This window comes from Bufo bufo, chromosome 1, assembly GCF_905171765.1.
Source record: "Bufo bufo chromosome 1, aBufBuf1.1, whole genome shotgun sequence".
Classification (NCBI taxonomy): Eukaryota; Metazoa; Chordata; class Amphibia; order Anura; family Bufonidae; genus Bufo; species Bufo bufo.
Genome location: NC_053389.1, coordinates 242211313 through 242228578, shown reverse-complemented (window position 1 = coordinate 242228578; position 17266 = coordinate 242211313). Strand labels below are relative to the sequence as shown.

Sequence of the window (17266 nt, the reverse complement as noted above, 5' to 3'; positions counted from 1 at the left end):
CTAGAGAGGATACAGAAGTATATGATTATACAGTAAAGCAGAGATAGTCCATCCCTAGAGCCTGGAGAAGCAAGGGAGAAATGTAGTGGCCTCACGGACTAAGCGTGAGCACTACACGAGGGTCAATTGGGGTGTGCGTGACTTCTCTTCACTAGGGACAGGAGTGTCATTTCCAATTGTGCAGATATTATGTAAATTGTAAAGTATTGTTTTATATGTAATGTTTTCCCTGTATTATGTGGTATCAGGCCTAGTCTCTGTAGTTAGTCATCCTAGACGCTAGAGAGAGCTAGAGTTGCCTTAGTATAAGTATTCAGGCCCAGACAGGAGAGAGTTAGTTCGAGTGCAGAGAGTTCAAGGTCAGGGGTCTGCTGAGACCAGTGAGGAGGACAAGCTAGAGCCTCCCCCTGACATGCAGCTGGACAGCCCAGGCTGTTAGTTGTAACCAGGGGGCTAGTAGAGGGATCCTAGCCTACCTGAGGATAAAGAGAGCCTAGGTTAGCTCTGAAGACTCCCCAGTAGCAGGATGGCACCTCCTGGGGAGAACCAGCAGTTATCCTCCCGTCTATTCCAGTCAACACCAGGTCAGATAAGTACCATGATGGACAGAGTTATATAGAATACAGCAAGTACCTATATTGGAGAAAGGAACGATATACCAAGGATAAAAGCCAGCATTTGGGCATCCGGGCCTTGGCATCCAGCCAGCTAGAATAGCTGAAGGGGATAAAGCAGGGTTGCACTGTAAGCAATCACCATTGTGTTCCTCCAAGTATCTTGCCTGTTTATTTCCTGCCGTCATCTGAAGTCTACCTGCTTGTGAAAGAATTGTCTGAGGATCTGCATTATAACCATCTATAAATTGAACTGTATGTATAAAACTTGCACCGTGAATTTCCAGTAAAAAGACGTTTGGTTTACTTACTGATTCCTCAATTATTCCACCTATCATTATACGGTGTGCCACCGTCCAATTGGCACTGGTGTCACGAACTTTAAAGGGACCTTGCCCCAGGCACATAAAACACCTGCAACATCCAGGGCACCTCATCCAACACCAGGCCTGGTCCCTAAACACAGAGTGTGCCCCAGAGGACTTTTGTGCCAGCCTCTCTTTCACTGCTGTATGCCTGCCCAGGGGTTTCCATATATAGCTGTGAGTGACCCTCGCTTGCCATTGACCGTGACCTCACAATCGCATTACCCTGCAGGTCTGGCGTACCGCAGAAAGATTCATTGTTATAGAAAACTGCCGCTTAGGCAACTTCTGGGAACTAATCTGAATCACTGTAAAAGCTGCCTTGCTGTAAATGACTTTTGCATACATTGATGACCTTTGGATCAGCTTCAGTAAAGTACTGGGAGTTTGTTAAGAAACCGGGTCTTCTTATTCCACATCATCTCCTAATTGCACCTCACGGTGCTGGCGTCACAAACACAGGGGCCCAGACACCAAAGCACCCTAAGCATACCCATTACCATCAAGGGCACCTCAACTTCCATCTGGCTGGTGTTCCCTGCAAAAGAGAGCCCCGGAGCATTTAGTGCTGTCCTAATCATCACTGCACGCCGACCCAGGGAGCTGCAAAACCGTGAGTACAACTACTGCCCCCATCAGCCCACCGTGCACTCACATACTGCCCCTGCAGTCCGGACCGCTCCACTACAATTCTGGAAATAGATTCCTCTGCAGCCAAGTACAACCATCCTTACACGGGGTAAGGGTGAAGACCAGGGTGTCCCTTAGAGTCCAAACTCCAGTCTGGCCAGTGTTATTTGCTAAGTCATCTGCAGAATCTAGCATCCACCATTCCAACTGTAGACCCAATGCCTGTCTCTATAGTAGTTTTCAGGTTTGACCAGATGTGTGTTTTGAGCACTCAGGTTTGCAAAACTACTGATATGTTGTATCCAGCCTTTATCAGTCTGATCTCTAAATAAAACTGGGGCTACCGGCGATCCGAACATTTCTGGATTATTTGCGATTATGGGGTTGTCGCGGCAACTTGTGAGTCATGCTGCAATCCCATTCAAATTAAATGGCTGCAGTACAACACATCTAGTACCCCAGAATAGAGTACTTGCAAATGATACTTAATTTGATGTTATTTAATCTGTTCAAGCTTTGTATTATGCTTTGTATGTATTCCCAAAAGTTGTCTGTAGGTGGCACTGTTTAGTTAAATATACCCTAACTCAGCAGGGGGAATTAGCTTTCCCCTCTGAGGGAGGTGTTTTCCAATGAATATTGCATCAGCCACTTCAGAGTTTTATCCCTGCCTGCGTTCAGAGCAAATGCCAATTCAGTTTAGCTCTAGGAGAAACTCCATTCCTGTTGAGACATCAATCCCTGAGGAAAAGCTGGAGAAGACATTTATAGACTGTGCAGGATCACAAGACCATGCGTGTTAGGCTACTTTCACACTAGCGTTTCTATTTTCCGGTATTGAGATCAGTCATAGGATCTCAATACCGGAGAAAATCGCTTCCGTTTTGTCCCCATTCATTGTCAATGGGAACAAAACGTAACTGAACAGAACAGAATGCTCCAAAATGCATTCCGTTATGATTGGTTGCGTTCCCGTACCGGAGAGCAAACCATAGCTTTCTTTCTTTCCGTCATGGGATGCGGAGTAAAACGGATCCGGCATGACCCACAATGTAAGTCAAAGGGGACGGATCCGTTTTCTCTGACACAAACTGACACAATAGATCCGTCCTTGCTATGTTAAAGATAATACTACCAGATCTGTTCATAACGGATGCAGATGGCTGTATTATCAGTAACGGATGTCTTTTTGCTGAGCCCTGCCAGATCCAGCCAAAACGCTAGTGTGAAAGTAGCCTTAGCAAGGTATTCACTGTTTATAGCTGATATCAGGGTCGTAGCTATAGGGGGTGCGGAGGTAGCATTCACTATCGGGCCCAGGAACTTGAGGGGGCACAAAGACCCTTGTGCCGCATAAGAGGATACCAGTACTATAGAAAGTGCATGTTGGTGAAGTCACCCCTCTGACTGGAGGGAAGGGGTTAGGTCAATGTCAGACTGGGGTGCCTTGGGCCCACCAGTTAAAAGTTCTTCTGGGGGCCCACTGTACAGCTACATGTCAAATATAACCTGCTAACACAGTGGCAGCAAGCAGCAAGACGCTTCATGATGACCAATTGTTGGGGGTCCCTGTAGAGACTTTGAGAAGACGGATTCCTGGGGAAAGAGCATGCTGGCTGGTCTGCCTCTGAACATACAAATCATCTCAGCCATCTGATGTATCTAGAATAATAAACTTGGTAGTTTGTTAAATAAATCTACCCAGTTTTTATATGGACGCATAAGCTGGTTGGGATGTTGCCTATCTATATCTAGTGCAGTCTACTGTCACTTGTGCCACTTGTGCAGAGGGTGGGGAACTAGGCGCCCACCAGGGGATTCACCTCTTCTCCTGTCAGCCATTTCGAGCCTGGTTAGGTCAGGAATTTGGCATGCGGTGATGCCATTTCAATTTTTGCCTCAGGCAGCATAAAGGCTATGTGCTTCCCTGCCCCTGGCCACAAAGCACTGAGGGAAGGGGGGCCCAAGCTGAACTCTTGCACCAGGGCCCATGAGCCTTTAGCTACGCCCCTGCCTGATATAGACTTTGCAGCTTGTGGAAGGATTAACAGTTAATGGCACCTTCCTTTCACACATATAACAGTTTGGGTCACCATTTCACACTCCTAGAGCCTCTGCTCTCTCTGCAACTGCCATGACCTCACCACTTTGATTGACAGGGCCAGGCAGTGAAAACTTCATCATGCCTGCTTGGCTCGTAAGTTATGAGCCTCTAGGTGTAACGGCAACGCCCCCGTTGCTCCTAGAGGCTCATTTGCATATAATAAAACTACATTTTCTCAGCAATGTAGGCACATATGAACATGGGACCAACACAGAGGTCTTCAGCTGCCAAGTGCACATGTAACAGGTCAGCCAGTTACTTATTACACAGGTACAGGCACAAATCTGCTAACGGGGGCAACAGCGGGCGAACGGAGCCGCGCCCATAAGAAATAGTAAGCGCTATTAGATCCCCGCTGTATGTTCCACATACCCAGGTACTTAGTTTATAAAGTCTGGACCCCTGAAAGGTCCTCTTTAAGACCCTAAATTCACTTTTACTGTAGGCAGATTTGCCCTTTTATCAGGCACCTTTTATCAGTGCTTGTTTCACCTCTCCCAGAACAACCTGTGGAAATCCATGATTTACCCTATTAATTCTACTTCTGATAACTTCCTTTATTAGAAGACTGTTATCCTTTTTCTTTTATCTTCAATTTTTTAAATTTTTTTTATTTTCGTCCTTCTTCATAGAGCCCCTTTCTTCCACACTCGTTATATCCATGGTATCCGTGGTGTCTTTTTCTTTTTTCACCAGGAATACAATTACTTTTTTTTTTGTGAGAGATAGTGAAATTTTCAAAAGATGCCACAAACCCCATTAAATTGACTCGCAATACTCTAGGAAATGTGTTACTTTGTTATCTTTTATTGAAATACACAGAATAACGGTTGTACTTTGAACATAGAAAACTCACAGAATTTGCCATGGAGTCGTCATGGATTCCCTCTGAATTTGTGCCAAGATCAGCGGTGGAAATATTTAGCATCATCTGAGCTCTGCCTTAGAATATCTTACTGTAAGTAAGAATATCACCATGTTCCTGGTCATTTCAAATCCAAACCATATTCTGTGTGACACTACAGCAGTTGGAATCTGATTGATTGTGTATTCCCTGAAGGTATCTGCCATACTTGGGAACTAAGACATCAAGCTTTATAGGATGGATGCGGAGTGATTGCTCAGTGTTCTTAATACTCATCGTTATAGGGATACTTAGGGTGTTCTTTCCAGCTGAAATACAAAAAAAAGACAAACTAAATGAATGTATAAAAATAAAGAAAATACTAAATAATTATAATAATTATTTTAAAAATACATATTTTTATAATTTCTTTCTAAAATCGTGGAAAATTAACACAGTGCACAGTGGCTCAGTGGTTAGCACTGGTGCCTTGCAGAGCTGGGGTCCTAGGTTCAAATAGGACCAAGGACAACGTCTGCATGGAGTTGTATGTTCTCCCCGTGTTTGCGTGGTTTTCCTCTGTGTACTCCGGTTTCCTCCCACACTCCAAAGACATACTGATAGGGAACTTAGACTGTGATCCCCATTGGGGACAGCCCGATGCTAATGTCTGTAAAGTGCTGCGGAATACGTCAGCGCTATATATATGTGAATATAATAAAGCAATAAAATGAACTGTGCATCTACAGTACAATGGGCAGGTAATTTGCACAACCCACTGTACATGTAAAGCACAGTGATGGTGCCAACTCAGGAGATTAGGTGGCACCATCAGCAGTGGGTATAAGCTGTTGCATACAGCTGACACCTTTTTACAATGGCTGAGATCTGGGGTGTTTAGCACCTTAGATGTCACAGTCAATAGCAACTAAGGTGCGAATGGGTCACCATGTTAACTGGGGGTCTGCTGAAGGCTACCAGGTATTCCATATTTGTAGACCTAATATGTTGGCTGCCAGTTTGATGCTAACAGCCATTGTACACTGCATTGTAGAAGTATTGCAGTGTATTACAGGTATATCAGTAATCCTCCCAACTGGGACAAAGTTAAAAATTCTATAAAATGTTTTTAAATAAAAATTAATACTGTATTTTTCGCCCCCTAAGACCCACTCCCCTGCGTCTTATGGGGTGAATACTAATGAGCGCTTCCATTATGCAAGCTCTTATTAGTACCAGAGGACCAGGAAGCAGTGAAGGCTCTGTACTCACCGCTTCCTGGTCCTCTGCTGTTGGCTGTGCTGTGGTTGCGCACAGCCTGAGGGCGCTCTATGACCTCACGCTGTGTGCATCGAGTCTCGGCAGAGCCGACTGAGGAGGAGGCAGAAGTGCGCTAGAGCAGAGTAGCGGAGGTGTCCGGAGCAGGAGAGGTAAGTGGATTTTTTTTTTCTGATCTGAGACTGGGGTCTGCTGCAGTGAGGCTGGGGTCTGCTGCAGTGAGGCTGTGGGCTGCTGCAATGAGGCTAGGGGCTGCTGCAATAAGGGTAGGGGCTGCTGCAATGAAACTAGGGGCTGCTGCAATGAAACTAGGGGCTGCTGCAATGAGGCTATGGGCTGCTGCAATGAGGCTGGGGGCTGCTGCAATGAGGCTAGGGGCTGCTGCAATGAGGCTAGGGGCTGCTGCAATGAGGCTGGGGGCTTCTGCAATGAGGCTGAGAGCTGATTGATTTATGGCTAGGGGCTGATATGAGGCTGGGGTCTGATATATGGTTGGGGGCTGGTATGAGGCATGGGGGGGCTGATATGAGGTATGGGGGTCTCATCTGAGGTCTCAATGGGGGTCATTTAAATTGGGGTCTGAGTTAAGGTCTGACTGTGGGTCTGATTGGAGGTCTTATTAACATTGGGAGTCTGATTGGGGTTGTAAGCTGAGGTCTGATTAACTTTGGGGGTCTGATTGCTGGTCTGATCTGAGATCTAATGAAAAATATTTTTTTCTTATTGTTCTAGGTGTGTCTTATAGGCTGGTGCTTCTTAACGTACTCCTTTGTCTTCAGTGGCGCACCTACAGGGGGGGTCCAGCGGGTCTGGACCCCCCCCTAGAACAAGCAACCGAAAAAAATTTTTTTTTTCATCCTTCAGGGCCGCACCGCCGATCACCACAGGTGGCGCGGCCCTGGATGTAATTGCGGCCGCGGCGGTGGTGGGGGGGCAGTGGGAGTACTAGGAGATGAGCGCTTCCATTGTGGAAGCGCTCATCTCCATATCTAATCCATCTGTATCGCCGTCCTTAGGACAGTGATACAGATGCCTGTGCTGTGCTGCGGCAGGGGAGGGAGAGGCGTGTCCCTCCCCTGTTCTTCTGATAGGCCGCAGGCACTAATGCCTGCAGCCTATCAGACGCCGGCTCAGGCGAGATGACGTCATCATCACGCGCCTGAGCCGGGCAGCACACAGCAGGGACACAGGCCGGAAGAGCCTGCATCGCATCGCTGCTGATGGAGGTAAGTATCAGTGTATTTTTTATTTTATTTTTGTTGTTTTGTTTTTTTTGGAGGGGGGGGGGGAGCTGGCACTATGGGGGCACTAAAGGGGAGAACGGCACTATGGGGCATCTGGTGGTACTCTTTTTTTTTTTTTAGGTGGCACTTCTTACTGGCACATTATGGGGGGGGGACTATGGGGGCTCTAAAGGGGCTTTTTTTTACACATTAATGGGAGAACGGCACAAGGGGGCATCTGGTGGCACTATAGGGGCATTATTTGGGGGGCACCATGGGGGAGAGGAGCACTATGGGGGCTCTAAAGGGGCTTTTTTTTTTTTTTTACACATTATGGGGGGCACTATAGGGGAGAACGGCACTATGGGGCATCTGGTGGCACTATAGGGGCATTATTTGGGGGGCACCATGGGGGAGAGGAGCACTATGGGGGCTCTAAAGGGGCTTTTTTTTTTACACATTATGGGGGGCACTACAGGGGAGAACGGCACTATGGGGCATCTGGTGGCACTATAGGGGCATTATTTGGGGGCACTATGGGGAAGTGGGGGTACTAAAGGGGCCTTTTTTTCTTATTGGCACATGGGGGCATTATGGCATCTGGTGGCACTAAGGGGGCATTTTTCACTGGCACATTATAGGAGGCACTATAGGGGAGGGCGGCACTATGGAGGAGTGGAGCACTATTGGGGCATATGGTGGAACTTTATGGGGCGGCACCATGGGGGAGAGGAGCACTATGGGGGCATCTGGGGGGTCTAAAGGGGCTTTTTTTTTATTGACATATTATGGGGGCACTATAGGGGAGAATGGCACTATGGGGCATCTGGTTGCACTATAGGGGCATTATTTGGGGGCACTAAGGGGAAGTGGGGGCTCTAAAGGGGCCTTTATTCTTATTGGCACATTATGGGGGCATTATGGCATCTGGTGTCACTAAGGGGGCATTTTTTTACTGGCACATTATGGTAGGCACTATAGGGGAGAGCGGCACTATGGGGGAGTGGAGATCTATTGGGGCATATGGTGGCACTTAGAAGGGGCATTTTTTACTGGCATATTATGGGGGACACTATGGGGAAGGGGGAGAGGAGCACTATGAGGGCATTTACTGGGGCACTATATAGGGGTATTTTATACTGGCATACATTATGGGGACATTAGCTCAACAGCGGGCACTAAGCGGGGGTATTTCATGTACTGTCATATTGTAGGGAGAATTATTAGTACTAGGAGGTATTATGCGGAGCTTTGCTAATACTGGGGGGCTATGAGGAACATGATTACTAGTATGGGCACTATAGGGGCATTATTACTACTAAGTGTGCTCTGGCAGAGAATTATTTCTATTTTGGGGAGCCCTGTTACTTTGGGGGGCACCCTGCCACAGTATCAGCTTAGCACAATAATTTTTGGGGGACATTATCTTTATACTATTAGTGTCTGGGCGCAGTTATTTTTTTAGAGCACTGTGTGCCAATAATTGTTGAGGGGGGCACTATCTGTGTGGTAGTAGTATTCCCAGGGGTACTGTTTTTGTAGTATAGTATTGGGGGCACAGCGGGCACAGTATTGGGGGTGGCAGGAAAGGGTGTTCAGAAGATGTGAAGATGATGGAAATGTGGGAAACTAATGTCTGTTTGTCAATCTCTGCAGAGATGGGAGATGGCTGAAAAATCATCATGGCGGTCTGGTCTGAATGGAGAAGATGAGGAAAGAGAACGTCTACAACAAAGGTGACATCACTGGATGTAAGAGGTATGTGGTGCTATGTAGGAGAGGAGATGCTCCGGCTCCTCCCCCTGCCATTTGCAGAAGGAGGATTCAGAGCTGGGTGAGGACGGTCAAGGGGGGCAGCAGGCCACGGGCGGGTGGCAGATGGTGGGGGGAACCACAGGCCTTGAGCAGGATCAGGGGAGGGAGGAGAGCGGAGGAGCTTCCTGGCTGTAGCTTGTTATATAAGCAGGCAGTGCAGCCAGGACAGACCCTCCCCTCTCCGTATGATGTGTAGAGACAGGCCGCAACTATAGAATGTCAGCTGTACAGTGTTTGTTGGGAGTGGCCTATTATATGTAGGAGGGGCTTTTAATAATGGGCGGGGCCAAAAAATTTGCGGCGCGCTTTGCGCACCGCATTGTTATTTTCCTGCAGGCCTTTTACAATCGCCAAGTAAAAGAATCAGCACAACACACTACACCCTTTCCCTGCATTTTTAAATATGAAGGGGGCTTTGAAAAATTCAATTAGCACAGCGCACTACACATGCCGCATTTTTTTGCCTTTCAGACCCCCCCTAAAGAGAATTCCTGGGTGCTCCCCTGTTTGTCTTTACTTTCAGCACAGCAGACAGTCTTACCTGACTTTCTCGGTCAGACCGTTCACTTTGACCAGAGATGGAAGGGGATGAGTGACATTACACTAATCAATGCACTGCTTTTCTGTGGGCATCTTTATCTAGGCTTATTAAGAGAGCAATAGAGCTGTCATACTGTTATCCCAATTCTACATCTACTGTTATCATAAGGATTAATCTTTACATAACATCTTTCTCTCACAGCAGAAGTAAACGGACAATGGATTGCCTATCTATATAGGAAGTCTTATCATTTGTGTTGACTGCCACAGAAAGAAAGCATTTTGTATTTCATCCGTAATGGTGTAGTACTGCAATGAATGAAATGAAATAGGAAAAATAGATTTCTCTGAATATTCAGTTTAAAAAAGTAACTCTTTCTGATGGAAATGTCCCTTTAAGGGGTTAAAAAACACTTACATATCGATAGACAGGTAGCGAAAATTTTTATTGACTCCATCAAGAGCTTTCATGTCTTCATCACTTAATTCAAAGTCAAAAACCTTTGTAGAAAAAGGGGAAAAAAATCTGATATTCTTTTGAGCTGAAAGAAGTTTTTAATGTTATTTGCAGATATCACGGTGGCCCCCTAAACATGCCGAATCATTTAGAAAGTAACATCTTTGTAATAAAGGAAAAAAAGTCACAAATTGACAAAAAAAAAAATCACCACATGCACATTAGATATCGGACAGCTGAACACGCACACACATGCAGTTCAGCATACCTGAATGGAGCAAGTACACTGCACTTCTGAGATGACCGGCTGAGGACCCCCGGAGATCAGACATTGATGACCTATTCTGAGGATAGGTCATCAGTATATACCGCTTGCACAACCCCTTTAAGCTGCTGCCAGATGAAAATAAAAGGTTTTTGCACATTGATATCCAACAGTCCGATTATTCTTTCACCCAACATTTGCATCAGGAGGCCCTCATAGACATTAGATGATCATCTGGCCACTGTAAGGAGGAGGTGAGGACCCACCTTGAAGGAAAGTGCTGGTCCCTGAAAAAAAGAGTGGTGCTACTACCCAAATCTCAGAAAAGTCACACAACCAAAAAATGTATGTGACTTGTCTGTGGTGTGCTGTCACACAACTGTTGTGGAGCTCTGATTTAGCTGTAAAAACACCACCAAATGCAGAAAAGTCACAGGAAAGACACATCTTGCATTGAGGTCTATGATGTGGCATTGCGAACCCACAGACACTCATTAGAGGCAATTTAGCACGACACATGTCGCTGCATAGCCACATCCTAAAGAAGTCGTACCTCCTAGCAAAAGAGCAGCCAATTCGCCGGTGTGCCCGCTCCTAGGACACTGGAGCAGTGGGAGGTGTAATGCCCTGGGCAACTTTTATAGTCTGTATGTAGAGAGGAGACCCCATGTTTCATGAGGCCCAAAGGCCTGGATATCGCTCCGGGATCAGGAAGGTCCTATTTGGCACTAGCACAAGTGTATATATGGACTGTATTAGTGACAAGGACTGTGACACTGAGTAAAACCGCCAAGCTTGATATGCCTTTTAAGAGACTGTAACTGCTATGATTTTATACCCTCAAGTTCAGCGATGCTACTGGCAAGTTGTATGCCATGTGAATATGTTAGTGTTGCAACATTTTGAAAAGTATCATGGCACTCCTGTAAAGTTTTTTTGCTGCAAAAATGTACATAAGGATAGATTAGACTGCCGAACCCGCACTTTACATCCTGGCAAATTTAATGTTTGGCTGTGATTAATCTATTGTGTATGCCCGTCCTAAGGGTACGACCACACAGCACAGTGATGGCGCAGTCGTTTAGTCTGTCTGCATTGTTAATGGCGGCGCAGAATCTGCAATACCACACAGCCATTAGCAATGCAGGCCTACAGTGTGGTCTGAGTTTAATTAGGGTCCGCTGCAACCCATACAGCCACACGTTCCCCAAATACCCTGGCTGATAACGTCATTAGATTAGGTTAGCATTTACTTCTTTTTTAGGAGAAGCTGCAGTGGACATTCTCTTCTCGGTGAGATGCTATGTACAATGAATCGAGGGCAAATGGACTTTTGACCAGTGATGGCCAGTTCGCGGTGTTCGCCCGTGAACACATGCGATCTGCCATCTTAACTGACAAGTCCGGCGAGGCACAGGTAAGTCCTTACCTGTGCCTGTGTGCGAGCCGGTCTGAAATGAAATGCGGTCTCCAGGAGCAGGCTGTTGCAAGAACGGCCCCCGGAGGCTGTTCTCGGAACTGCATTTCGTTTCAGACCGGCTCGCGCACAGTTAAGGACTTACCTGTGCCTCGCAGGACTTGTCAGTTAAGATGGCAGATCGCATGTGTTCGCTGGCGAACACTGCAAACTGGCCATCTCTACTTTTGACTGTTCGCAGGAGGTGTCTAAGTTGTGGTTTCTCGGTGAGGATACAGTAATGTAGCCATGTGCATGAAGCATTAGGCCTCATGCACACGACCGTTGTTTTGGTCCTTATCTGAGCCGCAGTTTTGGTGGCTCGGATGCGGACCCATTCACTACAATGGGGCCGCAAAAGATGCGGACAGCACTCCGTGTGCTGTCAGCATCTGTTGCTCCATTCCGTGGCCCCGCAAAAAAAATATAACATGTCCTTTTCTTGTCCACGCTTAGCGGACAAGAGTAGGCAGTTATATTAAAGGCTGTCCATGCCGTTCCGCAAATTGTGGAACTCACACGGACACCATCCGTGTTTTGCGGATCCGTGATTTGCGGACCGCAAAACACACCACGGTCGTGTGCATGTAGCCTTAAAGAGAAAGGGCCCTGTCCCTAAGAGCTTCCAGTGTAAAGCATAGTGGAAAGCAGCTTAAAATGTCCCCATTATTGGAAGTTCTTATTTACCTGGAAGTTCTGTTTGATCCTCTCAGGGCTGAAGCTTTTGGCAAGGACCACCACTCCCTTCTGTAGCAGATATCGCATGGCCACCTGCGCCGGGCTGTGGTTAAGTTTCTCAGCAACTTTGTTTAAAACAGGGTCTTCAAGCACTTTGGGAGAATTCTGATCAATCCTTTCAAAGGAAAACATAAACTATTATAATGTATCACTTTTTACTACAATTCTGAATGTTTGAAACACATTTTCAGTTTTTCTTTTTGTATTCATACATTGTTATTTTTTACCAGTGTATACAGGTATGACATATATTATATGACATTACATGAGCCCTATAAATGACGCTGTCATATGCATGTGTAGCACCCCAAACCTGTATAAAGGAAGGAATGGATGGCATAGGTTGGCAAGGAACAGGGCTAATCCCACTATCCCCCCCCCCCCCCGCTTGGTAGGAGTGGGCTGGTTCTGCTTCCTGCCAAGAGTGTAGGTTCCTGTCAGAACAGAAGGAAGAGGAAGCACATGGCAGAGCTCCTGTCCTGTTACAGATTCTCCAGGGAGAACTACTCAAACCCTACTAAGGTAAAGTCATCAGACTGAACTGCTGTAACCAGCACTGAACACACTGCTGCAAGGGGACCGCAAATTGAGGATTTTACTAAGTCATGACGTAAAGTCATGATTTTATGAAAGACACGGAGGCGAGTATTTGCTTAACTCTTTCTTTACTGAACATTTAGCAGCAAAGATAACTGAAGAAAAAAACATCATCAGGGTAACCATGACAATAACTCCACCCCCACAGCCCCTATATAAGGCGCATCACCACATGAACACTTCCTCTTTCTTTGTGGACTTCAACTGACGAGAACCTTGAACTTGGAACGGTCAACAAACAGCCCGAACTTCGACTGTGAACAACAGCGGATTGCAGCCAGGTGAACACCTGGGAGTAGCTGGCAGGAGGCGATCAACCTGAAGAAAAAGATAAGACATCATGGTAATATGGATACTTACTATCCGAGTGTGGTAACACCATACTCGGACTCATTCCCTGTGAAAACCAATAAGGCATACAATAAATAAATAAATACAAATAAATAACATTCCAAAAGGTCATGAGACCCCACAGACCAGATGGGTGGGCATAAAACCAAGGGTGGGAAATACTCGCCTCCGTGTCTTTCATAAAATCATGACTTTACGTCATGACTTAGTAAAATCCTCAATTTTATTTCAAGACACGGAGGCTCATATTTGCTAGTTTAAAGCTGAGCGATCACTGAGGAAAAAACGTGAGGAACAGGCCTAAAATAGAATTCCCGAAAGGTAGCTACTCGGGACCAATCTGCCAAACGCAATACATCCTCCAAACGAGCACCAGCCACAGACATAGAGGTAGCCGCTGCTCCGCGCACCGAATGTGCGGTAAAGATGGACGTATCGATACCAGATAGGGATAGGACCCATTTAACCCAACGGGACAGCGTGACGCTCGACACCGGCGCAAACGGACGGCGGAAGGAAATGAAAAGCTGAGGATCATTCCCAGTGCGAGAAGCCAAAGTGCGAGACTCGTACTCCCGGAGACAAGCCACCGGACATAACTGAAGAGAAGAAGGAAAGGACGGATAAGCAACAGACTTAATACCCGTCTTAGTGCGCCGAGAGATATTAAACAAAACTCCTTCCGGCGTAAAATATCGAGCATCAATATCCAGAGCCCGGACGTCAGAGACCCGTTTACAAGAAATTAAACACAAAAGGGTCACCAACTTGGCCGAGAGCTGGCGGAGAGACAACATAGAGTTGGAAGGCCAACCCTCCAAAAACCTGAGAACTGTCGCCACGTCCCAGGTGGAAGAGAAGCGAGGCCGAGGAGGTCGTGCTAAACGACAACCACGCAACAACCTGCACACCAAAGAATGTTGGCCGGCGGGAACACCGTCAAAACCCGCATGCCTGGAAGAAATAGCAGACCGGTACACATTAAGAGTGCGGTAAGCCTTCCCCGCCTCAAACAGAGATGTGAGGAAATTAAGAATATCCGTTACAGAGGCAAGTACGGGATCCACGTCCCGAGAATTGCACCAACGACTCCAGACGTCCCATGCGGCGTGATAGGCTCGTCTAGTGCCTGGGGCCCATGCAGACTCCAATAGGCGTCTAGTTGCCGCCGAAAAGCTGGAGGAGTCCCAGGAACCCCTGAAATTCGACAAGCGAGAAGATGGAGTGTACCGTCCAGAAGTAGAGGGTGCGGACGACCGTAAGGGTCGAGCAGGAGGAGTGGGCAAGATGGCAAGAGCCGAGGTTCCTCCGAAAGAAGGCAAAGAAGCTGGGGAAACCAAGACTGTGTTCTCCAGTAAGGAACTATCAAAACCAGCTGGGCCTGCTGGTGACACACCTGGGCGAGCACTCGAGGTATGAGTGCGAACGGAGGGAAGGCGTAAAGTAGAGACCCGCCCCAGGGCTGGAGGAAAGCATCTACCGCTTCGGCGTCTGGGTCCGGACGCCAACTGAAGAACCTGGGGAGTTGAGCGTTCAAACGCGACGCGAATAAATCGATGGACAACGGGCCCCAGAGAGATACAATATCTCGGAAAACCCCCGAATCCAACTTCCAGTCGCTGGAATCTGGAAGACACCGAGAACTCCAGTCGGCCAGTGTGTTGTGTAACCCCGGAAGGTATTCGGCCACAACTGACAGTCCTCTGGACAGGCAAAATTCCCAAAAATCCTTGGCAAGAGAAGACAGGACCCTGGAACGCGTCCCTCCAAGGCAGTTTACATACCGGACAGCTGAGACATTGTCCATCCGTAAACGAACACACGCCCGAGCCGAACCGTGCGCAAAGCTGCGGATCGCAAAAGATCCCGCTAGAAGCTCGAGAGCGTTGATATGTAGATGTGATTCGTCCGGAGACCATGCTCCTCCTGTGGATACCCCCTGACAATGGGCCCCCCATCCCATGAGGCTGGCATCCGACTCGATGACCAGGTCGGGACTGGGACCGAAAATGGCACGGCCATTCCACACAGATAAATTGTGTATCCACCACACCAGTTCGTGTCTGGTCTCCAAGTCTAAGGTCAGAGTGTCCGAGAACGAAGCTCCCGCCCTGAGGTGGGCAATTTTGAGCCTCTGAAGGGCTCGATAGTGGAGGGGGGCAGGAAAAATCGCCTGTATGGAAGAAGTTAGAAGCCCTATCAGGCGAGCTAGCTGACGGAGAGACACCTGCGGGAGAGAAAGAGAATGGCGGATCTCTTTGCGGATCGCTTTGACTTTGGACGCAGGTAAACTGAGCGTCTGACTCCCAGAATCTATGGTGAAACCTAGGAACTCTATCGAAGTGGCCGGCAAGAGGCAAGACTTCTCCAGGTTGAGAATGAATCCTAAGCCCTGAAGAAGGTCTTGGGTCAACTTCAGATGACCAAGCAAAAGGGGCGGATCCCGAGCCATAATCAGGATGTCGTCCAAATAAATGATCAGACGAATTCCCCTTCCTCTGAGCCAAGCCACCGCCGGTTTCATGAGTTTCGTAAAACACCATGGGGCGGACGATAGACCAAATGGAAGGCAGGTAAAACGCCAGATGTGGTCCCTCCAAAGGAACTGAAGAAGACCCCGGGATGTGGGTGCCACTGGGACTGTGAGGTATGCGTCTTTTAGATCTAATTTGACGAACCAGTCTCCTGGTTGAAGCATATCCCTTAACAGATGGATGCCCTCCATCTTGAAATGTCTGTAACGAACGAAGACATTCAGGTTTTTGAGGTTTATGACCGGACGGAATTGGCCTCCTTTCTTCTGCACCAGGAATATGCTGCTCAGTATTCCCGAATGAGGATCGGGGGATAACTCTATTGCCTCCTTCTGAAAGAGGGATGCAAGTTCTGTATCTAAGAGTGTCTGCATCTGGATTGAACAAGAAACCCTCGGAATGGGAGGAAGGTTTCTCGGTGTAGATACCAGCTCGATGGTAAATCCCTGGACTGTGGAGAGGACCCACTGGTCTGAGGTGATCTTTGACCACGCATGGGAAAAGAAGCGGAGTCTTCCCCCAACCTGCAGTGAAATCGGATAAGACACACAGAGATGGCTTACCATATGGGCGTCTGGATCCTGGAGCGCCTCGGAATCCTCTGGAACGGAAGGAACCTCCACGAGACGGGAAGAAGGTTGGCTGGTACTTGGGGTCCTGAAGGGACTGACGATAGTGAAAGGAGCCTCTGCCCGTACCTCTGGGCTGAAAATTGGGGCGGCCGGACAGTCGGCCCCTGAGACTGCCGGCCCTGGAAGAAAAACGATGCTGGAACACGCGGCGCATAGAGCTCTGCGCCTTATCAAGGGCCGTAAAAGCCCCAACATATTTCCCCAATTCCTTTATAAAGGGATCTCCAAAAAGGAGGCCCTGCGCCTCCTTGCCAGACTCGGATAAAGATAAATTAGCTAACTTGGGCTCTATCTTCATCAAGATGGCCTTTCTTCTCTCGATGGCAATGGAGGTGTTAACATTGCCCACTAAACATATAGCCCTTTGGGCCCAGCCGCTGAGATCCTCTGGGTCGACCTGCGTGCCAGCTACCCTAGCGGCCTCGGCTAAATCGAAGATTTTTGCCAGTGGGCCGGTAACATCAAGAAGTTTATCTTGACACGCCTTAAGCGCAGAATCAAGCCCCTTACGTGGATTAAAACCGGTTTTAGCCAAGAATTGGACCACTTTAGGATCCACGGTGGGAGTTTCACATATCCTGTTAGGGATTAGTGGACGGGGGCATTCCGCGCGCAGCTTGCTGCGAGCCTCCTTGGAAAGAGGCGTGCGGATCCTAGCCTCAAGATATTGAGTCACATGGGTGGCCGGAAGCCACTCCGAGGACCGTGGATGGTGTAATTGGTCGGGATTAAATAGAGGATCCCCCATGGGGTCTATGATTGCGTCCTTGACGTCTTCAAGCGGCTCAGTAATGACACCCGTTGTCAGAGACGGGTCATCTAA

At 47.7% G+C, this 17266-nt stretch overlaps 1 protein-coding gene across 1 annotated transcript in view; it reads right to left on the bottom strand.

Annotated features, from left to right (window-relative positions):
* Positions 1–4777: 4777 nt before the first annotated feature.
* The window catches only part of LOC121005327 (aldo-keto reductase family 1 member C1-like), a 69140-nt gene continuing 56651 nt past the window's right edge, over positions 4778–17266 (bottom strand). The window contains exons 7-9 of the mRNA XM_040437991.1: positions 12279–12444; positions 9832–9914; positions 4778–4886 (exon numbers count right to left, since the gene is read on the bottom strand). Coding sequence (XP_040293925.1) covers positions 4844–4886; positions 9832–9914; positions 12279–12444 — 292 coding nt within the window. The 3' untranslated portion in view covers positions 4778–4843. The remainder of the gene's footprint in view (positions 4887–9831; positions 9915–12278; positions 12445–17266) is intronic.